Source organism: Ranitomeya imitator, chromosome 3 (assembly GCF_032444005.1).
Source record: "Ranitomeya imitator isolate aRanImi1 chromosome 3, aRanImi1.pri, whole genome shotgun sequence".
Classification (NCBI taxonomy): Eukaryota; Metazoa; Chordata; class Amphibia; order Anura; family Dendrobatidae; genus Ranitomeya; species Ranitomeya imitator.
Window position 1 is genome coordinate 579,247,077 of NC_091284.1, and position 27,860 is coordinate 579,274,936.

Here is a 27,860-nt window from a genome sequence, read left to right on the forward strand (position 1 = left end):
AGTACTATAACATATATAACATTTCTTTTTCAGGGAGCAATTCAGATTCAGCCAGATCAAATGCAGGTAAGTGAACAATATTTTTGCACCAAATAAATAGTTAATGCTTTTTTTTCTTTCTAAAATTCCTAATTATTTTTGTATTGTAGACTGTGAATCCAATATTAATTGTTATTCTTGTGCCCTTGATGGACATCGTAGTATACCCCCTCATTAGGAAATGCAAACTAAACTTCTCGTAAGTATGACAAGTGTAAACTACAAATCTACATTAAATTGAATCTGTCAGCAGAGTTTTGCTATGTAATCTGTTAGCACATGATGTAGGGACATAGAGCCTGATTCCAGCCATGAGTCATGGTTTTCACTGCTGTAGATCTAGCAGAGCTCAGTTGTTGAGCTGTGTATAAACCTGCCCACACCACAGATTTCCGTGTACATTGTATCATGAGAGAAATCTGCTTCTCAGTGCTGAGGGAGGGATTGGACGAGGAGGCATGAAGCACCTAGTCCACTGGTGATAATCTCCTGCTGATAAAACACTTATTGTATGGAAACAGCAAAACCGAGCCCAATAAGTGACACATTGCTGGAATCAGGCTCTCAACCCTTCAGCATGCTAAATCTCATAGCAAAAACCTGCTGGCAGATTCCCCTTAATCACATGAATACTACCAAAGCATCGAGGAAAATTAGGACCTTTAGGCTATGTTCACACGTTGCGTTTTTACAGCATTTTTTTCTGCTGCAAAAACGCAGCTCTTTGTCAGTCAAGAAAAAAAAAAAAAGCTGTGTGCATGAGATTTCTGAAATCTCATAGACTTTGCTGGTACTGTGAAACACAGCTTAAAATTTGCATAAAAAAGCATTAAAAAATGCAACGTGTGAACATAGCTTTATGCTTAGGAAAAAAAAACTACCCTTTTATGCATACAGCTTTTATGCAGACCGTTTAACTAGAGGCTACAGAATAACCTCTGTGTGTAGCTGTACTGCAGTCATGTATTATTCATCTCCCTAATAACTACTGGCTCTTACTAAACACAGGGATTGTTTGCCACCATGTAGATACATAGGTCTTCATATGACCTGCATACACAAAATTTTACGATATTTTAACCCCTTACTAGTCAATGTTTAGGTCAGAATGATCCCGCAGATACTGTGATAACATTATCTAATATTGACAGCTGGGCTCCAACTATAAATACCAGGACACAAACCAATCCGAAAAAACGGAAGCAAATGCCAATATAAAATTTTAAACACTTTATTGTAAACAATTTTTAATAACAGAAGTACAAATGAGTTAAAAAATGAAGATACAAGTGCACAATATAACCGCCTTACTGGGTAGTACACCCCTTATGTATCCTAAGTATCACCATAAGTTAATGCCCATTTGGCTGAACACCACATATATACTAAAGGCTCCAATAAATGCATATAATGCCCCACTATGTAAGTTGCTTATGTTCGAGGTGGCTTATCTAAGCCTACAGATTTTCTATGGGTGCATTTCCAGGAGAATATAAGATTAATTTAGCTATCAAAGACTATCAAAGAAGCTATATGTTATGTTATAATGTACATGGGTAGTTGCGTTCTGCTTCTTCCTGGGGGTTTTACCATCTAGTGTAGGCGGAAGCGCTGCTCAAACCACTGCCACCACTGATTTATGGGTAGATAAAAGCACGCTAGGTAAGCTCACACACATGGTAAAACCCCCAGGAAGAAGTAGACCGCGAAACGCGCGTCGGGGACTCACGCCGCCACACTATGTCTTATACCCTTCTATTCTTATGTTGACTTAGACTGATTTCCTGTGTTCATTTGTGGTTGCTGCTAGCACTGCTATACTGGAGATGTATGCTCCAAATTACTGAACGCATGCAATCTTTATCTGTGTCTGTCACATTAAGATTACACTCTGGCATTTGCCTTACTTAGCACAACGCACTTTATTTGTGGCCAGTGTTATCATCATTAGTGTATGTAAAATACTTTGAAGCAATTGAATATTCATGTCAAATCAACTCCTTAGATTTTTTTTGCGTCTGCCACATTGTAATTATACCGAGGTTTTTATTTGCCCTGTGAAATATTATATACGATTTGTGACAGACCCCTCATTAGCACTATGCACTTTACCTTGTGGTATTAGTTTATAAGCAACTACCCATGTACATTATTGGCATCACATATAGCTTCTTTGATAGTCTTTGACAGCTAAATTAATCTTATATTCTCCTGGAAATGCACCCATAGAAAATCTGTAGGCTTAGATAAGCCACCTCAAACATAAGCAACTTACATAGTGGGGCATTATATGCATTTATTGGAGCCTTTAGTATATATGTGGTGTTCAGCCAAATGGGCGTTAACTTATGGTGATACTTAGGATACATAAGGGGTGTACTACCCAGTAAGGCGGTTATATTGTGCACTTGTATCTTCATTTTTTAACTCATTTGTACTTCTGTTATTAAAAATTGTTCACAATAAAGTGTTTAAAATGTTATATTGGCATTTGCTCCCGTTTTTTTCGGATTGGTTTGTGTATTGCTGTGGGAAGCGCCAGTACTTAAGCCTTGTTCTGTGTATAGATATAAATACCAGGATATGAGAAATTTCTGATTCTGGATGTTCAACCGCCTAGATGCCGAGCTCAATGTCAAAAGCTGCATCTAAGGAGTTTGTCAGAAAAAGGGGCATTTACGGAGAGGCCATGGGCCAATGTGGCTCTAAAAATTAATGAATAAAATGTCATCTATCACTTTAGTTTACTCTGTGTTACTCAAAAAACTACATGTTTAAAAACCAAGTGTTCATACTGTGACTAATCCTACCATGCCAGTGCTACCACTCAGCTAGAAGCATAATGTACCATATACTCATCTCTCAATGTTCTGTATATTGCTCCATGAACTGTTCATATTGCATCTGCAGACCTCTGAAGAGGATGACTGTGGGCATGTTCCTGGCTGCCATGGCGTTTGTTGTTGCTGCTATTGTACAGACAGAAATTGATGTAAGTAACAGTCCTTATTATCGTTAAAGGGAACCTGTCAGCAGGATTGTGCACAGTAACCTACAGACAGTGTCAGGTCGGCGCCGTTATACTGATTACAACGATACCTTGGTTGATGAAATCCGTCTTGTAGTTGTTCCTTAATCTTTATTTTCAGTTTTGTGTTAATGAGATTCTCATGCCCTAAGGCGGGATTGGTGTATGTGGTGCACTCAGTGTCGGGCTGGGGTGCTAAGAGCCCACCAGTAACATTGACTTTGGGGGGCTCACTTTTCACCTATATACAAATATTACACTACCCTCGTTCACAAATTTTCCATATATCTCTATATACGGTAATTATAAACTGGATAGCTTGGTTAATGAATGAGATGCTGTTTTTTTCTGTACAGAGTGAATCAAGTAAATTATGCCAAGTACTGCCAATACAGTGGGGTTGGGGCCCATATTGCACAGGGGATTCTCCTATGGGCCAGTCCGAGCCTGGGTGCACTGATTAGATATTCATAAAGCAGACTGCTGACAGGTCACTGATCCCTCACTGACCTGCCCCTTAATTTACATAATAAATACCTGTACACACTGAAGAAAAATAAAATGCTTCTGCAGGCAGGCACCGGCTGTGGCCCCTGCGCTGCAGCATAATCACATGGTTAGTGTGCGCTTCATCCCTTTTGCTTATTTAATTGAGCGAGGAAAACAAAAAGGCAATTTGAAAATGGTGCCCACCACGCAGTAGCAGTGTATAGAGATCCGATAGCCATTTTAAATTTTTTTGAACATAAACACAAAACATATCGACATAAATTTACCATTATCATAAAGTACAGTTATATGAAAAAGTTTGGGAACCCCTATTAATCTTAATCCCATATGACGTACGTCATACGCGATCGGCCGTGCTCCCCCTGTGATGGACCGCTTCCGGCACATTAACCCCCGACACCGCAATCAAACATCATCGCAGTGTGCCGGCGGTATAGGGAAGCATCGCACAGGGAGGGGGCTCCCTGCAGGCTTCCCTGAGACGATCGGTACGAGGCGATGTACTCCCCTTGTACCGAGTGTCTCGTCCCTGCAGGCCCCAGATCCAAAATGGCCACGGGGCTACTTCCGGGTCCTGCAGGGACTGCTTCCGGGTCGAGAGCAGGCTCTGGTAACCAGGGAGCAGGGCACGCCAAATCGCTGATTTGAAACAGTGCTCTGCAAAGTGTCAGATCAGCGATCTGTCACAATACAGTGATGTCCCCACTGGGACAAAGTAAAAAAAAAAATTTTAGATGTGTAAAAAAAAAAAAAAAAATCCCTAAATAAAGAAAAAAAAATATATTGTTCCCATAAATACATTTTTTTATCTAAAGAATAAAAAAAACAATAAAAGTACACACATTTAGTATCGCCGCGTCCGTAACGACCCGACCTATAAAACTGTCCCACTAGTTAACCCCTTCAGTGAACACCGTTTAAAAAAAAAAACGAGGCAAAAAACCAACACTTTATTATCATACCGCCGAACAAAAAGTGGAATAGCACGCGATCAAAAAAAAGGATATAAATAACCATGGTACCGCTCATCTTGTCTCGCAAAAAAACGAGCAGCCATACAGCATCATCAGCAAAAAAAAAAGTTACAGTCCTCAGAGTAAAGCGATGCAAAAATATTTTTTTTTTCTATAAAATAGTTTTTATCATATAAAAAGCGCCAAAACATAAAAAAATTATGTAAATGAGGTATCACTGTAATCATACTGACCCGAAGAATAAAACTGCTTTATCCATTTTACAAAACGCGGAACGGTATAAACGCCTCCCCCCCCAAAGAAATTCATGAATAGCTGGTTTTTGGTCATTTTGCCTCACAAAAATCAGAATAAAAAGCGATCAGAAAATGTCACGTGCCCGAAAATGTTACCAGTAAAAACATCAACTCGTCCCGCAAAAAACAAGACCTAACATGATTCTGTGGACCAAAATATGGAAAAATTATAGGTCTCAAAATGTGGTAACGCAAAAAATATTTTTTACAATAAAAAGCGTCTTTTAGTGTGTGACGGCTGCCAATCATACAAATCCGCTAGAAAACCCACTATAAAAGTAAATCAAACCTCCCTTCATTACCCCCTTAGTTAGGGAAACTGTTATGTTTGCTAATGACAGGTGTTATGAAGGCAATCCAGAAACACAGTGTGCTTAGCGATCAGAGCGCACACAGTGATCTGACAGATACCCAAAAATACAAGAACGAGCTCTGAGACGTGGAAACTCTGTAGACTGCACACCTGATCCTATCCTAAACACAACTAAAAGCGGCTGTGGATTGCGCCTAACAACTACCTAGGCAACTCGGCACAGCCTAAGAAACTAGCTAGCCTGAAGATAGAAAAATAGGCCTGACTTGCCCCAGAGAAATTCCCCAAAGGAAAAGGCAGCCCCCCACATATAATGACTGTGAGTAAGATGAAAAGACAAAACGTAGGGATGAAATAGATTCAGCAAAGTGGGGCCCGATATTCTAGGACAGAGCGAGGACAGTAAAGCGAACTTTGCAGTCTACAAAAAACCCTAAAGCAAAACCACGCAAAGGGGGCAAAAAAAAACCACCGTGCCGAACTAACGGCACGGCGGTACACCCTTTGCGTCTCAGAGCTTCCAGCAAAACAAAAGACAAGCTGGACAGAAAAAAAGCAACAAAAAAGCAAAAAGCACTTAGCTATACAGAGCAGCAGGTCACAGGAACAATCAGGAGAAGCTCAGATCCAACACTGAAACATTGACAAGGAGCAAGGATAGCAGCATCAGGCGGAGTTAAGTAATGAAACAGTTAACGAGCTCACCAGAACACCTGAGGGAGGAAGCTCAGAAGCTGCAGTACCACTTGTGACCACAGGAGTGAATTCAGCCACAGAATTCACAACAGTACCCCCCCCTTGAGGAGGGGTCACCGAACCCTCACCAGAGCCCCCAGGCCGACCAGGATGAGCCGCATGAAAGGCACGAACAAGATCGGAAGCATGAACATCAGAGGCAAAAACCCAGGAATTATCTTCCTGAGCATAACCCTTCCATTTAACCAGATACTGGAGTTTCCGTCTAGAAACACGAGAATCCAAAATCTTCTCCACAATATACTCCAATTCCCCCTCCACCAAAACCGGGGCAGGAGGCTCAACAGATGGAACCATAGGTGCCACGTATCTCCGCAACAACGGCCTATGGAATACATTATGTATGGAAAAGGAGTCTGGGAGGGTCAAACGAAAAGACACAGGATTGAGAACCTCAGAAATCCTATACGGACCAATAAAACGAGGTTTAAATTTAGGAGAGGAAACCTTCATAGGAATATGACGAGAAGATAACCAAACCAGATCCCCAACACGAAGTCGGGGACCCACACAGCGTCTGCGATTAGCGAAAAGTTGAGCTTTCTCCTGGGACAAGATCAAATTGTCCACTACCTGAGTCCAGATCTGCTGCAACCTATCCACCACAGAATCCACACCAGGACAGTCCGAAGACTCAACCTGTCCTGAAGAGAAACGAGGATGGAACCCAGAATTGCAAAAAAATGGAGAAACCAAGGTAGCCGAGCTGGCCCGATTATTAAGGGCGAACTCAGCCAACGGCAAAAAGGACACCCAATCATCCTGGTCTGCAGAAACAAAACATCTCAGATATGTTTCCAAGGTCTGATTGGTTCGTTCGGTCTGGCCATTAGTCTGAGGATGGAAAGCCGAGGAAAAGGATAGGTCAATGCCCATCCTACCACAAAAGGCTCGCCAAAACCTTGAAACAAACTGGGAACCTCTGTCAGAAACAATATTCTCAGGAATGCCATGCAACCGAACCACATGCTGAAAGAACAAAGGTACCAAATCAGAGGAGGAAGGCAATTTAGCCAAGGGCACCAGATGGACCATTTTAGAAAAGCGATCACAGACCACCCAAATGACTGACATCTTTTGAGAAACGGGAAGGTCAGAAATGAAATCCATCGAAATATGTGTCCAAGGCCTCTTTGGGACCGGCAAGGGCAAAAGCAACCCACTGGCACGAGAACAGCAGGGCTTAGCCCTAGCACAAATCCCACAGGACTGCACAAAAGTACGTACATCCCGTGACAGAGATGGCCACCAGAAGGATCTAGCCACTAACTCTCTGGTACCAAAGATTCCAGGATGACCAGCCAACACCGAACAATGAAGTTCAGAGATAAGTTTATTAGTCCACCTATCAGGGACGAACAGTTTCTCTGCTGGACAACGATCAGGTTTATTCGCCTGAAATTTTTGCAGCACCCGCCGCAAATCAGGGGAGATGGCAGACACAATGACTCCTTCCTTGAGGATACCCGCTGGCTCAGATAAACCCGGAGAGTCGGGCACAAAACTCCTAGACAGAGCATCCGCCTTCACATTTTTAGAGCCCGGAAGGTACGAAATCACAAAGTCGAAGCGGGCAAAAAATAACGACCAACGGGCCTGTCTAGGATTCAAGCGCTTGGCAGACTCGAGATAAGTCAAGTTCTTATGATCAGTCAATACCACCACGCGATGCTTACCTCCTTCAAGCCAATGACGCCACTCCTCGAATGCCCACTTCATGGCCAGCAACTCTCGATTGCCCACATCATAATTACGCTCAGCGGGCGAAAACTTCCTGGAAAAGAAAGCACATGGTTTCATCACTGAGCAATCAGAACCTCTCTGTGACAAAACCGCCCCTGCTCCAATCTCAGAAGCATCAACCTCGACCTGGAACGGAAGAGAAACATCTGGCTGACACAACACAGGGGCAGAACAAAAACGACGCTTCAACTCCTGAAAAGCTTCCACAGCAGCAGAAGACCAATTAACCAAATCAGCACCCTTCTTGGTCAAATCGGTCAATGGTTTGGCAATGCTAGAAAAATTACAGATGAAGCGACGATAAAAATTAGCAAAGCCCAGGAACTTTTGCAGACTTTTCAGAGATGTCGGCTGAATCCAATCCTGGATGGCTTGGACCTTAACTGGATCCATCTCGATAGTAGAAGGGGTAAAGATGAACCCCAAAAATGAAACTTTCTGCACACCGAAGAGACACTCTGATCCCTTCACAAACAAAGAGTTAGCACGCAGGACCTGAAAAACCATTCTGACCTGCTTCACATGAGACTCCCAATCATCTGAGAAGATCAAAATGTCATCCAAGTAAACAATCAGGAATTTATCCAGATACTCACGGAAGATGTCATGCATAAAAGACTGAAACACAGATGGAGCATTGGCAAGTCCGAACGGCATCACTAGATACTCAAAATGACCCTCGGGCGTATTGAATGCAGTTTTCCATTCATCTCCTTGCCTGATTCTCACCAGATTATACGCACCACGAAGATCTATCTTAGTGAACCAACTAGCCCCCTTAATCCGAGCAGACAAGTCAGATAACAATGGCAAGGGATACTGAAATTTAACAGTGATCTTATTAAGAAGGCGGTAATCAATACACGGTCTCAGCGAACCATCCTTCTTGGCTACAAAGAAGAACCCTGCTCCCAGTGGTGATGACGATGGGCGAATATGTCCCTTCTCCAGGGATTCCTTCACATAACTGCGCATAGCGGCGTGTTCGGGCACGGATAAATTAAATAATCGACCTTTAGGGAATTTACTACCAGGAATCAAATTGATAGCACAATCACAATCCCTATGCGGAGGTAGAGCATCGGACTTGGGCTCTTCAAATACATCCTGATAATCAGACAAGAACTCTGGGACCTCAGAAGGGGTGGATGACGAAATCGACAAAAATGGAACATCACCATGTACCCCCTGACAACCCCAGCTGGATACCGACATGGAATTCCAATCCAATACTGGATTATGGGTTTGTAGCCATGGCAACCCCAACACGACCACATCATGCAGATTATGCAACACCAGAAAGCGAATAACTTCCTGATGTGCAGGAGCCATGCACATGGTCAGCTGGGCCCAGTATTGAGGTTTATTCTTGGCCAAAGGTGTAGCATCAATTCCTCTCAATGGAATAGGACACCGCAAAGGCTCCAAGAAAAACCCACAACGTTTAGCATAATCCAAATCCATCAGATTCAGGGCAGCGCCCGAATCCACAAACGCCATGACAGAAAACGACGACAAAGAGCATATCAAGGTAATGGACAGAAGGAATTTGGACTGTACAGTACCAATGACGGCAGACCTAGCGGACCGCTTAGTGCGCTTAGGACAATCAGAAATAGCATGAGTGGAATCACCACAGTAGAAACACAGACCATTCAGACATCTGTATTCCTGCCGTTCAACTCTAGTCATAGTCCTATCGCACTGCATAGGCTCAGGTTTAACCTCAGGCAGCACCGCCAAATGGTGCACAGATTTACGCTCGCGCAAGCGTCGACCGATCTGAATGGCCAAAGACAAAGACTCATTCAAACCAGCAGGCATAGGAAATCCCACCATGACATCCTTAAGAGCCTCAGAGAGACCCTTTCTGAACAAAGCTGCCAGCGCAGATGCATTCCACTGAGTGAGTACTGACCATTTCCTAAATTTCTGACAATATACTTCTATATCATCCTGACCCTGGCACAAAGCCAGCAAATTTTTCTCAGCCTGATCCACTGAATTAGGCTCATCGTACAGCAATCCGAGCGCCAGGAAAAACGCATCGACACTACTCAATGCAGGGTCTCCTGGCGCAAGAGAAAATGCCCAGTCTTGAGGGTCGCCGCGCAAAAAAGAAATAATAATCAAAACCTGTTGAATAGGATTACCAGAAGAATGAGGTTTCAAGGCCAGAAATAGCTTACAATTATTTTTGAAACTTAGAAACTTAGTTCTATCTCCAAAAAACAAATTAGGAATAGGAATTCTTGGTTCTAACATAGATTTCTGATCAATAGTATCTTGAATTTTTTGTACATTTATAACGAGATTATCCATTGAAGAGCACAGACCCTGAATATCCATGTCCACACCTGTGTCCAGAATCACCCAAATGTCTAGGGGAAAAAAAAAAGTGAACACAGAGCAGAAAAAAAAAAAAATGATGTCAGAACTTTTTCTTTCCCTCTATTGAGAATCATTAGTTAGGCTCCTTGTACTGTTATGTTTGCTAATGACAGGTGTTATGAAGGCAATCCAGAAACACAGTGTGCTTAGCGATCAGAGCGCACACAGTGATCTGACAAATACCCAAAAATACAAGAACGAGCTCTGAGACGTGGAAACTCTGTAGACTGCACACCTGATCCTATCCTAAACACAACTAAAAGTGGCTGTGGATTGCGCCTAACAACTACCTAGGCAACTCGGCACAGCCTAAGAAACTAGCTAGCCTGAAGATAGAAAAATTGGCCTGACTTGCCCCAGAGAAATTCCCCAAAGGAAAAGGCAGCCCCCCACATATAATGACTGTGAGTAAGATGAAAAGACAAAACGTAGGGATGAAATAGATTCAGCAAAGTGGGGCCCGATATTCTAGGACAGAGCGAGGACAGTAAAGCGAACTTTGCAGTCTACAAAAAACCCTAAAGCAAAACCACGCAAAGGGGGCAAAAAAAACCCACCGTGCCGAACTAACGGCACGGCGGTACATCCTTTGCGTCTCAGAGCTTCCAGCAAAACAAAAGACAAGCTGGACAGAAAAAAAGCAACAAAAAAGCAAAAAGCACTTAGCTATACAGAGCAGCAGGTCACAGGAACAATCAGGAGAAGCTCAGATCCAACACTGAAACATTGACAAGGAGCAAGGATAGCAGCATCAGGCGGAGTTAAGTAATTAAACAGTTAACGAGCTCACCAGAACACCTGAGGGAGGAAGCTCAGAAGCTGCAGTACCACTTGTGACCACAGGAGTGAATTCAGCCACAGAATTCACAACAGGAAACATAAAAAACATAAAAAAATATATATATATTTATTTCCATTTTCCCATTAAGGCTAGGGTTAGGGTTAGGGTTGGGGCTAGGGTTGGGGCTAAAGTTAGAGTTAGAGCTAGGGCTAAAGTTAGGGTTGGGGCTAAAGTTAGAGTTAGGGTTGGGGCTAAAGTTAGAGTTAGGGTTGGGGCTAAAGTTAGGGTTGGGGCTAAAGTTAGAGTTAGGGTTGGGGCTAAAGTTAGGGTTAGGAGTGGGGCTAAAGTTAGAGTTAGGGTTGGGGCTAAAGTTAGGGTTGGGGCTAAAGTTAGAGTTAGGGTTGGGGCTAAAGTTAGGGTTAGGGTTGGGGCTAGGGTTAGGGTTGGGGCTAAAGTTAGGGTTGGGGCTAAAGTTAGGGTTGGGGCTAAAGTTAGGGTTAGGGTTAGGGTTTGGAATACATTTATGGTTGGGATTAGGGTTAGGGGTGTGTCAGGATTAGGATTGTGGTTAGGGTTATGGTTGGGATTAGGGTTAGGGGTGTATTTGGGATAGGGTTTCAGTTAGAATTGGGGGTTTCCACTGTTTAGGCACATCAGGGCTCAATTCCAGCCAATTCTGCGTTGAAAAAATAAAACAGTGCTCCTTCCTTTCCGACCTCTCCCGTGCGCCCAAACAGGGGTTTACCCCAACATATAGGGTATCAGCATACTCAGGACAAATTGGAAAACAACTATTGGGGTCCAATTTCTCTTGTTACCCTTGGGAAAATAAAAATTTTGGGGGCTAAAAAACATTTTTGTGGGAAAAAAATTAATTTTTATTTTCACGACTCTGCGTTATAAACTGTAGTGAAACACTTGGGGGTTCAAAGCTGTCAAAACACATCTAGATAAGTTCCTTTGGGGGTCTAGTTTCCAAAATGGTGTCACTTCTGGGGGGTTTCTACTGTTTATGTGCATCAGGGGATTTGAAAATGCAACGTGACGCTTGCAGACCAATCCATCTAAGTCTGCATTCCAAATGGCGCTCCTTCCCTTCCGAGCTCTGCCATGCGCACAAACGGTGGTTCCCCCCACATATGGGGTATCAGAGTACTCAGGACAAATTGGATAACAACTTTTGGGGTCGAATTTCTCCTGTTACCCTTGGGAAAATACAAAACTGGGGGCTAAAAAAATAATTTTTGTGAAAAAAAAAATTATTTTCACGGCTCTGCATTATAAACTGTAGTGAAACACTTAGGGGGGTTCAAAGCTGTCAAAACACAGCTAGATAAGATCCTTAGGGGGTCTACTTTCCAAAATGGAGTCACTTGTCCCATCTCAATTCCAGTCAATTTTGCATTGAAAAGTCAAAAAGCGCTCCTTCCCTTCCGAGCTCTGCCATGCGCCGAAACAGTGGTTTACCCCCACATGTGGGGTATCGACGTACTCAGAAAAAATGGCACAACAACTTTTGGGGTCCAATTTCTTCTCTTACCCTTGGGAAAATAAAACATTGGGGGTGAAAAGATCATATTTGTGAAAAAATATGATTTTTTATTTTTACGGCTCTGCATTATAAACTTCTGTGAAGCACTTGGTGGGTTAAAGTGCTCACCACACATCTAGATAAGTTCCTTAGGGGGTCTACTTTCCAAAATGGTGTCACTTGTGGGGGGTTTCAATGTTTAGGCACATCAGGGGCTCTCCAAACGCAACATGGCGTCCCATCTCAATTCCAGTCAATTTTGCATTGAAAAGTCAAACAGCGCTCCTTCCCTTCCGAGCTCTGCCATGCACCCAAACAGTGGTTTACCCCCACATGTGGGGTATCGGCTTACTCAGAACAAATGGCACAACAACTTTTTCGGGTCCAATTTCTTCTCTTACCCTTGGGAAAATAAAACAAATTGGAGCTGAAGTAAATTTTTTGTTAAAAAAAGTTAAATGTTAATTTTTTTTAAACATTCCAAAAATTCCTGTGAAACACCTGAAGGGTTAATAAACTTCTTGAATGTGGTTTTGAGCACCTTGAGGGGTGCAGTTTTTAGAATGGTGTCACACTTGGGTATTTTCTATCATATAGACTGTTGTGAATTCTGTGGCAGAGCTCCCTCCTGTGATCACAAGTGGTACTTCGGCTGATTCTCTCTATGAGCTTCCGTTGGTGGAGGAAAGTGGTACTGCGGCTTCTGAGTTTCCTTCCTCAGGTGATGTGGTGAAGTCGTTAGGTGCTGCTCTATTTAACTCCACCTAGTGCTTTGATCCTGGCCTCCAGTCAATGTTCTAGTATTGGACTTGCTTCCTCCTGGATCGTTCCTGTGGCCTGCTGCTCTGCATAGCTAAGTTGCTCTTGTGTTATTTTTGTTTGCTGTTTTTTCTGTCCAGCTTGTTTATTTTGTTTTTCTTGCTTGCTGGAAGCTCTGGGACGCAGAGGGTGTACCTCCGTGCCGTTAGTCGGTACGGAGGGTCTTTTTGCCCCCTTTGCGTGGTTGTTTGTAGGGTTTTGTGTTGACCGCAAAGTTACCTTTCCTATTCTCGCTCTGTTCAGAAAGTCGGGCCTCACTTTGCTAAATCTATTTCATCTCTACGTTTGTCTTTTCATCTTAACTCACAGTCATTATATGTGGGGGGCTGCCTTTTCCTTTGGGGTATTTCTCTGAGGCAAGGTAGGCTTATTTTCTATCTTCAGGCTAGCTAGTTTCTCAGGCTGTGCCGAGTTGCATAGGGAGCGTTAGGCGCAATCCACGGCTGCCTCTAGTGTGGTTGGAGAGGATTAGGGATTGCGGTCAGCAGAGTTCCCACGTCTCAGAGCTCGTTCTATGTTTTTGGGTTATTGTCAGGTCACTGTATGTGCTCTGACTTCTATGTCCATTGTGGTACTGAATTACCTAATCATAACAATAGACCCCTCAAAATGACTTCAAATGTGATGTGGTCCCTAAAAAATATTGGTGTTGTAAAAACGAGAAATTGCTGGTCAACGTTTAACCCTTATAACTCCCTAACAAAAAAAAATTTTGGTTCCAAAATTGTGCTGATGTAAAGTAGACATGTGGCAAAAGTTACTTATTAAGTATTTTGTGTGACATATCTCTGTGATTTAAGGGCATAAAAATTCAAAGTTGGAAAATTGCAACATTTTCTAAATTTTCGCCAAATTTCTGTTTTTTTCACAAATAAACACAAGTTATATCTAAGAAATTTTACCACTATCATGAAGTACAACATGTCACGAGAAAACAATGTCAGAATCGCCAAGATCCGTGGTCAGAATTGTAAAAATTGGCCCGGTCATTAACGTGCAAACCACCCTTGGGGCTTAAGGGGTTAAGCTTAATGTTTTATAAAAATAGGTTTTTTTGCAACAGCTATTTCAGTTTCATATAAAGTGGGGCAAAAAAGTATTTAGTCAGTCAGCAATAGTGCAAGTTCCCCCACTTAAAAAGATGAGAGGCGTCTGTAATTTACATCATAGGTAGACCTCAACTATGGGAGACAAACTGAGAAAAAAAAATCCAGAAAATCACATTGTCTGTTTTTTTAACATTTTATTTGCATATTATGGTGGAAAATAAGTATTTGGTCAGAAACAAAATTTCATCTCAATACTTTGTAATATATCCTTTGTTAGCAATGACAGAGGTCAAACGTTTTCTGTAAGTCTTCACAAGGTTGCCACACACTGTTGTTGGTATGTTGGCCCATTCCTCCATGCAGATCTCCTCTAGAGCAGTGATGTTTTTGGCTTTTCGCTTGGCAACACGGACTTTCAACTCCCTCCAAAGGTTTTCTATAGGGTTGAGATCTGGAGACTGGCTAGGTCACTCCAGGACCTTGAAATGCTTCTTACGAAGCCACTCCTTCGTTGCCCTGGCGGTGTGCTTTGGATCATTATCATGTTGAAAGACCCAGCCACGTTTCATCTTCAATGCCCTTGCTGATTGAAGGAGGTTTGCACTCAAAATCTCACGATACATAGCCCCATTCATTCTTTCATGTACCCGGATCAGTCGTCCTGGCCCCTTTGCAGAGAAACAGCCCCAAAGCATGATGTTTCCACCACCATGCTTTACAGTAGGTATGGTGTTTGATGGATGCAACTCAGTATTCTTTTTCCTCCAAACACGGCAAGTTGTGTTTCTACCAAACAGTTCCAGTTTGGTTTCATCAGACCATAGGACATTCTCCCAAAACTCCTCTGTATCATCCAAATGCTCTCCAGCAAACTTCAGACGGGCTCAGACATGTACTGGCTTAAGCAGTGGGACACGTCTGGCACTGCAGGATCTGAGTCCATGGTGGCGTAGTGTGTTACTTATGGTAGGCCTTGTTACATTGGTCCCAGCTCTCTGCAGTTCATTCACTAGGTCCCCCCGCGTGGTTCTGGGATTTTTGCTCACCGTTCTTGTGATCATTCTGACCCCACGGGGTGGGATTTTACGTGGAGCCCCAGATCGAGGGAGATTATCAGTGGTCTTGTATGTCTTCCATTTTCTAATTATTGCTGCCACTGTTGATTTTTTCACTCCAAGCTGGTTGGCTATTGCAGATTCAGTCTTCCCAGCCTGGTGCAGGGCTACAATTTTGTTTCTGGTGTCCTTTGACAGCTCTTTGGTCTTCACCATAGTGGAGTTTGGAGTCAGACTGTTTGAGGGTGTGCACAGGTGTCTTTTTATACTGATAACAAGTTTAAACAGGTGCCATTACTACAGGTAATGAGTGGAGGAAAGAGGAGAATCTTAAAGAAGAAGTTACAGGTCTGTGAGAGCCAGAAATCTTGATTGTTTGTTTCTGACCAAATACTTATTTTCCACCATAATATGCAAATAAAATGATAAAAAAAAACAGAAAATGTGATTTTCTGGATTTTTTTTTCTCAGTTTGTCTCCCATAGTTGAGGTCTACCTATGATGTAAATTACAGACGCCTCTCATCTTTTTAAGTGGTGGAACTTGCACTATTGCTGACTGACTAAATACTTTTTGGCCCCACTGTACCTAATAACTATTGGACATAGTAATGTTTCTGCCTTGAAATGAGGTTTATTGTACTAACAGAAAATGCGCAATCTGCATTCAAACACAATTTGACAGGTGCATAAGTATGGGCACCCTTATCATTTTCTTGTTATAAATACTCCTACCTACTTTTTACTGACTTACTAAAGCACTTTTTTGGTTTTCTAACCTCATTGAGCTTTGAACTTCATAGCCAGGTGTACGTAATCATGAGAAAAGCTACATAAAGTGGCCACTTGCAAGTTGTTCTCCTGTTTGAATCTCCTCTTAAGAGTGGCGTCATGGGCTCCTCAAAAGAACTGTCAAATGATCTGAAAACAAAGATTATGCAACATAGTTGTTCAGGGGAAGGATACAAAAAGCTGTCTCAGAAATTTAACCTGTCAATTTCCACTGTGAGGAACATAGTAAGGAAATGGAAGAACACAGGTACAGTTCTTGTTAAGGCCAGAAGTGGCAGGCCAAGAAAAACATCAGAAAGGCAGAGAAGAAGAATGGTGAGATCAGTCAAGGACAATCCTCAGACCACCTCCAGAGAGCTGCAGCATCAACTTGCTGCAGATGGTGTCACTGTGCATCGGTCAACTATACAACGCACTTTGCACAAGGAGAAGCTGTATGGGAGAGTGATGCAAAAGAAGCCGTTTCTGCAAGCATGCCACAAAGAGAGTCGGCTGAGGTATGCAAAAGCACATTTGGAGAAGCCAATTTCTTTTTGGAAGAAGGTCCTGTGGACTGATGAAACCAAGATTGAGTTGTTTGGTCATACAAAAAGGCGTTATGCATGGCGGACAAAAAACACAGCATTCCAAGAAAAACACTTGCTATCCACAGTAAAATTTGGTGGAGGTTCCATCATGCTTTGGGGCTGTGTGGCCAATGACGGCACCGGGAATCTTGTTAAAGTTGAGGGACTCATGGATTACTCTCAGTATCAGCAGATTCTTGACAATAATGTTCATGAATCAGTGACAAAGTTGAAGTTACGCAGGGGATGGATCTTTCAGCAAGACAATGATCCAAAAAACCACTCCAAAACTACTCAGGCATTTATGCAGAGGAACAATTACACTGTTCTGGAATGGCCATCCCAGTCCCCAGACCTGAATATCAATGAACATCTGTGGGATCATTTGAAGAGGGCTGTCCATGCTCGGCAACCATCAAACTTAACCGAACTGGAATTGTTTTGTAAAGAGGAATGGTCAAAAATACCTTCATCCAGGATCCAGGAACTCATTAAAAGCTACAGGAAGCGACTAGAGGCTGTTATTTTTGCAAAAGGAGGATCTACTAAATATTAATGCCACTTTTCTGGTGAGGTGTCCATACTTATGCACCTGTCAAATTTTGTGTGCATGCAGATTGCACATTTTCTGTTAGTACAATAAACCTCATTTCAAGGCAGAAACATTACTGTGTTCAACAGTTATTAGATATATGAAACTGAAATAGCTGTTGCAAAAAAAACAATTTTTATAAAACATTAAGCTTAAGATTAATAGGGGTGCCCAAACTTTTTCATATAACTGTATAATGTGTTCCGAAAAAACAATCTACAAATCAATGGGCTATGTTGAAGCTTTGCAGAGTTATTACCACATAAAATGACTCTGGTCAGATTTAACAAATTTGGCCTGGTCACTAAGGGGTTAATGCTAAGCCCCCCCCACTATGGGTTAGTTCCAAACATTAACTCTGTAATACAAAAAACTTGGCACTCAGCTTTAGTATTATAGATTAAAAGATTTAATGTAGTTCAGTTGTAGTACTTCTGTCAAACGTTTCGGTCATACCATGACCTTCATCAGCGTACTGAATATACAAATATATTTACAATTACATGACATCATATAAAAAAAACAAAATAAGAAAGCAAAACTATCATGTTAGGCTAAACAGAAAAAAACTGAAAAATATATACACAGCCAGTATATACAGTTTCAATGGGGAGTATAGGATGTGGGAATAACGAATAAGCACCTACCTGACTGGTTCTTATTCTTTATTCCTTATTCCCACATCCTATACTCCCCATTGAAACTGTATATATGAATTTGAACATAGCCACTAATACAGGATGTTTTCCTTGGCTGTGTATATATTTTTTTCTGTTTTTTTCTGCATCTGCATACAACGCTCGTCCCTGTGTACCCAATGTTAAAGATAGGTACACGGGGCAATGCAGGATGCATGGAGAAGTAGGCAGGGCTTCAAGGAGGAAGAAGGGAGGAATTTCGCTGCCATCCGCAGCCCTCCTGACCGCAAATGTGAAAACAGCCTTAGGCATTGCTTTTTTGAAACTTTACACTGCTAATTGTAGGAAACTTTCTCCAGCAATAGAAATTATCTTGAGCTATTGATACAAGCTTCATCCAAGGCTTCATACACATGACCGTATTTTTGGTTTTCCTAGTCCATGGATGCTAAAAAAACTTGGTTTCCTTATAGCAGATGGCATCTGAGTTTTATGGCTATATTGTTATTACTAACATTTGTAACTGTTTCTGGTCTTGTCAATTTTTTTCATTACTGATGTGTGAAATGAGTGCCATACATATTGCATACGGATGACAATACAGATGAAAACTAAAAAAAAATTTCTGGTGAAAATTTTTTATACACTCGTATGAACTGAGCCTCATAGTCACATATATGGTATAGAAAAATGGAAGTTATATAACACCATTGTGAACAAAACTTTAGTTGATAACTTGTGTCAATCTAATATTATTTACATGAATTAATATTCTGTATAAATATTTCTTTAACTGTATCCCTTATTTTCTATTTGTCCTACAGAAAACTCTGCCAAAATTCCCAATGGGCAATCAATTACAAGTTAAAGTCGTAAACTTAGGTACAGAGAACGTCACTTTTTCTTTTACAGAAAATGTGCGTTCACCTGGTCCCATTTCAGTGCCTTCTTTCCAGGTAATACAAGATTCCTACTCATTTGGCTTTTTTAGTGATTCACTGGTATGAGACAATTTAATATAAAATGAGTTTCTCTCTAGTAAATAAAGTTTTACACAATAACCATCTTGATCAATGTTCCCTAAGCTATAGTTCTTGCAAAACTATTACCCATTATAATGCAGTCTGTCAGTCAGGGCATTAGAGGTTTAGTTTTGTAACAGCCTGAGCAGCACAGCTTGGAGAATACTGCTCAGGATGAACAAATATACCACATTTTGCGGATTATAAGATGCACCAAACTATAAAACGCATCACAAATTTTGAGGAGAAAAATAGGAAAAAAAAACTTTTTTTTAATAATATGATGGTGCTTCTTATAATCCATGCATCTTATTGGTGACGAGGGGTCCCAGGGTCGCTGCTGGAGGAGGCAAGAGTGGAGCGTTGCTGCAGGCCGGAGGCTGGGATGAGGGGGTGTTTGGGTGTGTGTTGCTGCGGGTGTTCAGTAGTGCGGGGGCTCTGACGACATTTTGTGAAAGCCCAAAGCCTCTGCACTTACATGGTTTACTATGCGGTGGACTCCAGGAAAATGGCTGCTGCGGGCGTGGCGCATGCCCAGATAGAGATCTCGGCACTAAGATCTCTGGAGATGAGATCTCAGCACTGAGCTCTCATCTCCCGAGATCTTGGTGCCGAGATGTCCATCTGCGCATGCGCCGCCACCGGCATCCATTTTCACGAAGTCCACCGCACAGTAAACCATGTGCCGTACGTGCAGGGGCTCTGGGCTTTCACAAAATGACAGCAGAGCCCCCGCACCACCAAATACCTGAACAAACCGCAGAAAAAACACAATCAAAGAAATACCCAAACAAAATATTAGAAAAAATAGAAAATACTTTACTGCACATTCCAGGACATCTGGCAAGAAGGGGGAGTGGACCAAAGCCACATTGCACATGCGGAAACGCAAGGGTGCACACGCATGGAAAAAGACATAAAGATTATCATATGGATACCACATCAAATAAGATACTACCAGTGTAGTCCAAAAACATCATATAATTGATTTTAATACAGCCTAATCATATTATACATCAGGCATCAGATTGCAAGATAGTAAAAATATCAAAATCACATTATTCACTTGTAAAGTTACCTGTGAAGGCTGTTCAGTCAAAAAACCACGCGGTGTAACCACCTCGACGCGCATTTCGGCATGATGGCCTTTTTCAAGAGGTGATGAAAGAAAGGAAAGTGAAAGTCTAAAAAGACAACATCCACCAATCACCAACCACAAAGTGCTCATGTGATATAATGCACAAATAAGATTAAAGATACGCCCATCCATTAATTCCAATGTCGATTCATTAACATGATGCGTGACCGAGTCACGTGACGTCCTCGACCTCAGCGTCAGGAGCCGCCTCTAATGACACATGCATCACCACGGCAACCACGGACACAAGATGGCGTCGGCGTCAGCGTGAGGTGAGAGGAATCACCATAGCAACAATAGACGCTGAAAGCCGTGCAGCACCCGGGGAACCAAAGCACGCATGTGTACCGGCGGCAGACAAACTGGATAGAAAGGTGCATATTAAGTCAATACCTATGGTGGCATATGATAGATATATGAGCACCAATACCATATTGGGAAACGTCCCAACGGCCGAGTCTTAATCAAACACACTATTAGTAGTATTCCCGGACTTTGCAGCTTCACTAAAATTGGAGAGAGTCACCCAAATTAGAGATAATATTTAACTAGCAATCACATATATTACAATATTTAATACTAGCTATTGAACCCGTTCTACGCCCGGGTGGCGAGCATTTATATTGGTATATGGTCTCCATCTTGTCATGTGCTGCTCCATCCTGCGTCCCCATCCTGTCATGTGCTGCTCCATCCTGTGTCCCCATCCTGTCATGTGCTGCTCCATCCTGCGCCCCCATTCTGACATGTGCTGCTCCCATCCTGCGCCTCCATTCTGACATGTGCTGCACCCATCCTGCGCCTAGATTCTGACATGTGCTGCACCCATCCTGCGCCCCCATCCTGTCATGTGCTGCTCCCATCCTGCGCCCCATCCTGTCATGTGCTGCTCCATCCTGCGCCCCCATCCTGCCATGTGCTGCTCCCATCCTGCGCCCCCATCCTGTCATGTGCTGCTCCATCCTGCGCCCCCATTCTGACATGTGCTGCACCCATCCTGCGCCCCCATCATGTCATGTGCTGCTCCCATCCTGCGCCCCCATCCTGTCATGTGCTGCTCCATCCTGCGACCCCATCCTGCGCCCCCATTCTGACATGTGCTGCTCCCATCCTGCGCCCCCATCCTGTCATGTGCTGCTCCCATCCTGCGCCCCCATCCTGTCATGTGCTGCTCCATCCTGCGCCCCCATCCTGCGCCCCCATTCTGACATGTGCTGCACCCATCCTGTGCCCCCATCCTGTCATATGCTGCTCCCATCCTACGCCCCCATCCTGTCATGTGCTGCTCCATCTTGCGCCCCCATTCTGACATGTGCTGCTCCATCCTGCGCCCCCATTCTGACATGTGCTGCACCCATCCTGCGCCCCATCCTGTCATGTGCTGCTCCCATCCTGCGCGCCCATCCTGTCACGTGCTGCTCCATCCTGCGCCCCCATCCTGCGCCCCCATTCTGACATGTGCTGCTCCCATCCTGCGCCTCCATTCTGACATGTGCTGCACCCATCCTGCGCCTCCATTCTGACATGTGCTGCACCCATCCTGCGCCCCCATCCTGTCATGTGCTGCTACCATCCTGCGCCCCCATACTGTCATGTGCTGCTCCCATCCTGCGCCCCCATCCTGTCATGTGCTGCTCCCTTCCTGCGCCCCTGTTCTGTCATGTTCTGCTGCCATCCTGCACCCCCGTTCTGTCATGTGCTGCCCTATTCTGTCATGTGCTGCTCCCATCCTGCGTCACCGTTCTGTAATTTGCTGCTCCCATCCATATGCCCCATACGCTGCTCCATAAAGGTTTATGGCCCCCATAAGATGCTCCATAGTATATGCGCCGTACACTGCTTCATAAAGGTTTATGGCCCTCATAACATGCTCCATAGTATTATATGCCCCGTACACTGCTCCATTATGGTTGATGGCCCCCATAAGATGCTCCATGGTATTATATGCCCCCGTACACTGCTCCATAAAGGTTTATGGCCCCCATAACATGCTCCATGGTATTATATGCCCCGTACACTGCTCCATTATGGTTGATGGCACCCATCCTGCGCCTCCATTCTGACATGTGCTGCACCCATCCTGCGCCCCCATCCTGTCATGTGCTGCTCCCATCCTGCGCCCCATCCTGTCATGTGCTGCTCCCATCCTGTGCCCCCATCCTGTCATGTGCTGCTCCCATCCTGCGCCTCCATTCTGACATGTGCTGCACCCATCCTGCGCCTAGATTCTGACATGTGCTGCACCCATCCTGCGCCCCCATCCTGACATGTGCTGCTTCATCCTGCGCCCCCATCCTGCGCCCCCATTCTGACATGTGCTGCTCCCATCCTGCGCCCCCATCCTGTCATGTGCTGCCCAATCCTGCGCCCCCATCCTGCGCCCCCATTCTGACATGTGCTGCACCCATCCTGCGCCCCCATCCTGTCATGTGCTGCTCCCATCCTGCGCCCCCATCCTGTCATGTGCTGCTCCATCCTGCGCCCCCATTCTGACATGTGCTGCTCCCATCCTGCGCCCCCATCCTGTCATGTGCTGCTCCATCCTGCGCCCCCATCCTGCGCTCCCATTCTGACATGTGCTGCTCCCATCCTGCGCCTCCATTCTGACATGTGCTGCACCCATCCTGCGCCTCCATTCTGACATGTGCTGCACCCATCCTACGCCCCCATCTTGTCATGTGCTGCTCCCATCCTGCGCCCCCATCCTGTCATGTGCTGCTCCCATCCTGCGCCCCCATCCTGTCATGTGCTGCTCCCTTCCTGCGCCCCCATTCTGTCATGTGCTGCTGCCATCCTGCACCCCTGTTCTGTCATGTGCTGCTCTATTCTGTCATGTGCTACCCTATTCTGTCATGTGCTGCTCCCATCCTGCGCCACCGTTCTGTAATTTGCTGCTCCCATCCATATGCCCCATACGCTGCTCCATAAAGGTTTATGGTCCCCATAAGATGCTCCATAGTATATGCCCCGTGCACTGCTCCATAAAGGTTTATGGCCCCCATAAGATGCTCCATAGTATATGCGCCGTACACTGCTCCATTATGGTTGATGGCCCCCGTAAGATGCTCCATGGTATTATATGCCCCCGTACACTGCTCCATAAAGGTTTATGGCCCCCATAACATGCTCCATGGTATTATATGCCCCGTACACTGCTCCATTATGGTTGATGGCCCCATAACATGCTCCATGGTATTATATGCCCCCGTACACTGCTCCATTATGGTTGATGGCCCCATAAGATGCTCCATGGTATTATATGCCCCCGTACACTGCTCCATTATGGTTGATGGCCCCATAAGATGCTTCATAGTATTATATGCCCCGTACACTGCTCCATTATGGTTGATGGCCCCATAAGATGCTCCATGGTATTATATGCCCCCGTACACTGCTCCATTATGGTTGATGGCCCCATAAGATGCTCCATGGTATTATATGCCCCCGTACACTGCTCCATTATGGTTGATGGCCCCATAAGATGCTCCATGGTATTATATACCACCGTACACTGCTCCATTATGGTTGATGGCCCCATAAGATGCTCCATGGTATTATATGCCCCCGTACACTGCTCCATTATGGTTGATGGCCCCATAAGATGCTCCATTGTATTATATGCCCCGTATACTGCTGCGATATATAAAAAAAAATACCATACTCACCTATCGTCGCTGGGCGCCGAGTGCTGGGGGGCCTGAGCAGGTGGGGACACCGGCGCGCTGTGGGTGTCAGGTGCCGGAGACGCCGCTAGCTCAGGCCCCCGACACTTGCTATATTCACCTGGCCCTGATCCAGCGCTGCGTGCGGCTCCGTCTTCCGGCTCCTCTGGCTGTGACTGTTCAGTCAGAGGGCGGCGCGCATTAAGCGCGTCATCACGCCCTCTGAACTGTGAACGTCACAGGCAAGGACCCGGGAGACGGAGCCGCACGCAGCGCTGGAACGGGGGACAGGTGAATATATACTTACCCTCCTGGTGCGTCCCTGCCTCTCCGGTGGAGATCGCGGTGTGCGTTCAGTGTTTACGCATACCGCAATCTCCTGGGAGCGTCACTCTGTGGGGTCCAGACTGCGCCGGCGTTTGCGCAGTCTATAAAGGCTTCGGACAGAGTGACGCTCCCAGCGTTATATTATAGATATCTTATCCAAAATACATCCTAGCATTTAAATAATTAATCCAAACATACTATAATTATATATATATATATATATATAGATGAAATAATTCCATTTCAAGATGGTTGGTGCTGCTGAATAGAATCCAAGATCATTCCTACAATATAGGCCGCAGCACATATCCTAATCACTTCCATCGGATAACTCGTAGGTGGAAATGCAATAGATGGATGATGACTAATAAAAGAAATAAAAATAAATCAATATAAAAACATGTGCAAAAAATCAGTGGATCAAACAAAGGCTAAATTTCTATAAGAATGGAGCAAAACTCATTGTTTCATTAAGCCCTCTCGGATGAACCGTATCTAATGCCCAAATCCATCTCGTTTCACACCGTGACAGCTTTTGACTCAAGCCACCACCACGGATACCAGAATCAATCATATCAATCCCTCTCACGTGAAGTAAAGAACTATCACTTCCGTGGTGTAGCTTGAAGTGTCGTGGTAATGTCCTAAGTGTGGATATGTCGTCATGGTCGGCCGCCGCCTGAATCCCCAATACATGTTCACGGACTCGTACTTTCAATTGGCGAGTGGTCATCCCCACATAGATTAGTCCACAAGGGCATAAAGCAAAATAGACCACATAATCTCATAAACTCTCGTATTTGCCAAGTTAAAAAATGACATAGTCAATATTGGGACAGGCGACACACCGACCACAAGGAACACAACCACACCTAGAACGTTCCCCCATCAAGAAAGGTGGACAGCAGAGCACATTGGAACACCCCCTCATCCCAGCCTGCGGCCTGCAGCAAAGCTCCACTCTTGCCTCCTCCAGCAGTCACCCTGGGACCCTGCTCCACCGAGGCCAGTAAGGTATATCCACATTATAAGATGCACCCCCATTTCCCCCCCAAATTTGGAGAAAAAAAGTGCGCCTTATAATCCGAAAAATACCGTATATTGGAACAGTTATCAAATCTACTGCAAAGTGTTTAATCTTGTCATAGACACATGTCTTTTGATGCTATTTTGCAAAGAATTGTAAAAACCAGCAAGTGTGAATTGCATCTTATAATGGATTATAATAGATTGGTCTTTCAGTATACTTGTATTATGCCACGTTGACACATTCAGTATTTGGTTAGTATTTTTCATCAGTATTTGTAAACCAAAACCTGGAGTGGGTGATAATCCAGAAGTGGTGACGTGTTTCTATTATACTTTTCCTCTGGTTGTTCCACTCCTGGTTTTTATTTACAAATACTGAGGTAAAAAACTGACCAAATATTGAGAGTGTGAACGTGGCCTAAAGGTACCTTCACACTCAGCAACTTTACGAGAACGACAACGATCCGTGACGTTGCAGCGTCCTGGATAGCGACCTCGTTGTGTTTGACACGCAGCAGCGATCTGGATCCCGCTGTGATATCGCTGGTCGGAGCTAGAAATCCAGAACTTTATTTGGTCGTCAGGTTGGCGTGTATCATCATGTTTGACAGCAAAAGCAACGATGCCAGCAATGTTTTACATGGAGCTAACAACGAGCTACAATGATAAGTGAGTCGCCGTTACGTCACTGGATCGCTCCTGCATCATTCTGCAGCTGCTGTGTTTGACGTCTCTACAGCGACCTAAACAGCGACGCTGCAGCGATCGGCTCGTTGTCTATATCGCTGCAGCGTCGCTGAGTGTGACGGTACCTTAAGTAAAAACCAGGAGAGGAACAACCAGAGGAAAAGTATAATAGAAACACGTCACCACTTCTGGATTATCACCCACTCCAGGTTTTTTAGAGTGCTCATTTGCAGGTCCTTACATAGCAAGAAACCCCCAACGTTATACTGGAATGAATTGGTGTGCATGCAGCTTGTAAGTGCATGTTCACACTGACCACTAAACAGACAAAACCCAAAATAAAAACATAATAAGCAAATACTCTGCTGTAAATAAACAGCAATAGTGAATGAAAATAACAAAGGGTGCTTAGTTAACATAATTCTGGTAAAACAAAATGTAGAAGCTATCTCACCACTTCACGTTGGCCGTAATCATTACGGTCCTAACCTCAAATATTAAAACCTTAGCATTTATCAAGTGACATGCATGTGGCTAAGGGCTGAGAAGGACTGAACCCGGCTAGTAGACACGCAGCCATGGGGAACCATATAAATGTAATGTCCAGCTCAAAGAAAAGGCAAACTGGTTCTGAGTTTTCCCTACTAAGTTCAATAAGGGAGTCAAAATCTGCAAGAAAACCAAAATATTGTAAATCTTATTCTGGCTTGCTCACAGATCTGAAGCAAAATCTGAAAGTCTAGCTAAATACAAAAAAATAGAGAAAAACTATTCTTGGAGCTTAAAATAAAAATAAAACGTCAATATACTCACCTGCTCTGGCCCTCCATTGCCAGTTCTTCTTTGTTCCTCCACTTATCTCTTTACCACTCACTGGCTCTGGCCCTCCATTGTCAGTTCTTTGTTCCTCCACTTATCTAGTCACCACTCACCCACTGTGGCCCTCCATTGCCAGTTCTTCTTTGTTCCTCCCCTTATCTTGTTACCACTCACCCCTTCTGGCCCTCCATTGTCAGTTCTTCTATGTTCCTCCCCTTTCTCCTTACCACTCACACAGGCTGGCCCTCCATTGCCAGTTCTTCTTTGTTCCTCCCCTTATCTCGTTACCATCAGCCTCTTCTGATGACCTCTCCTTATAAATGAACACTGTAATTCTGGTACATCTGAACCAATGCAAAGTGTTTCTTACTAGCTGTTACTATGTGGAAATTGTCGCCTTACCGAATATAGTGAATGATTTCTAAATATAAATGTAACACATTATTTTAGACATAAAGTTACGGACTACAATAACATTAGGTATGTAGAACAATTTGTTGAGACAAATAACATTTTTATGACTTTTTATTATTTTTTAGGCAAGTGCCTATGAGGATGTTCCAATTAAGAGCACCATTGATTTTAACTATATGAATGAGACACAAAATTTTCCACTTGATGCCTTTTCTGCTGGATACCGATATACATACATTGTTACAAATGAAAATGGCATACAGACAGAGTGGGTGAGTACACTTATCAGTCATACAGATATTTGTAAGATTTATTGTATATTGTATCTCGTTCACAAACGTCAAAGCTTGAACCGAATAAGTTAAAAAAGACTGAACAAATGCAAAGCAAGATGTTTTGGCATTGCAGCACATTTGATCATTCTTTTCAGCATTTTTTAAGCACTTATTCAGGTGCACTTTATGTGAAATCCATCTGAAAGAGATGACATATGCATGTAACCTAAAATTCCAGGTTCACATGAGCGTATCGAAAAATCAACAGAGTTTGACCCAGAAAACTTGCATGATTTATTTTCTCACTTTTTATTTATGTGCAATCCGTATGTAATCTTTTTTTTTTATAGCAGAACCTATTAACAATTTATAAGATCATTTACAATTTCCTATGTTAAAGAATTGCAATGTATCCATAAAGCCAGTCTCACACGTCCAGATATTTCCGGTACCGGAAAAATCAGTACCGGAAATATCCGTGTGCTCACGTGGCACATCAGTGTGGCACACGTGCGGCAGCCGTGTACTGCCAAGTGCCGCCTGAGGACCACACGGACCGCCGCAAGAGAGACAGCACTACTGTAAGCGCTGTCCCCTGCGTGTGGTGCTGAAGCC

At 43.8% G+C, this 27,860-nt stretch overlaps 1 protein-coding gene across 1 annotated transcript in view; it reads left to right on the forward strand.

Moving 5' to 3' along the window:
- Window positions 1–27,860, forward strand: part of SLC15A1 (solute carrier family 15 member 1) — a 110,602-nt gene that overhangs the window by 38,636 nt on the left and 44,106 nt on the right. Inside the window, exons 13-17 of the mRNA XM_069758001.1 lie at window positions 34–66; window positions 150–238; window positions 2,950–3,031; window positions 18,697–18,828; window positions 27,096–27,242. Coding sequence (XP_069614102.1) covers window positions 34–66; window positions 150–238; window positions 2,950–3,031; window positions 18,697–18,828; window positions 27,096–27,242 — 483 coding nt within the window. The remainder of the gene's footprint in view (window positions 1–33; window positions 67–149; window positions 239–2,949; window positions 3,032–18,696; window positions 18,829–27,095; window positions 27,243–27,860) is intronic.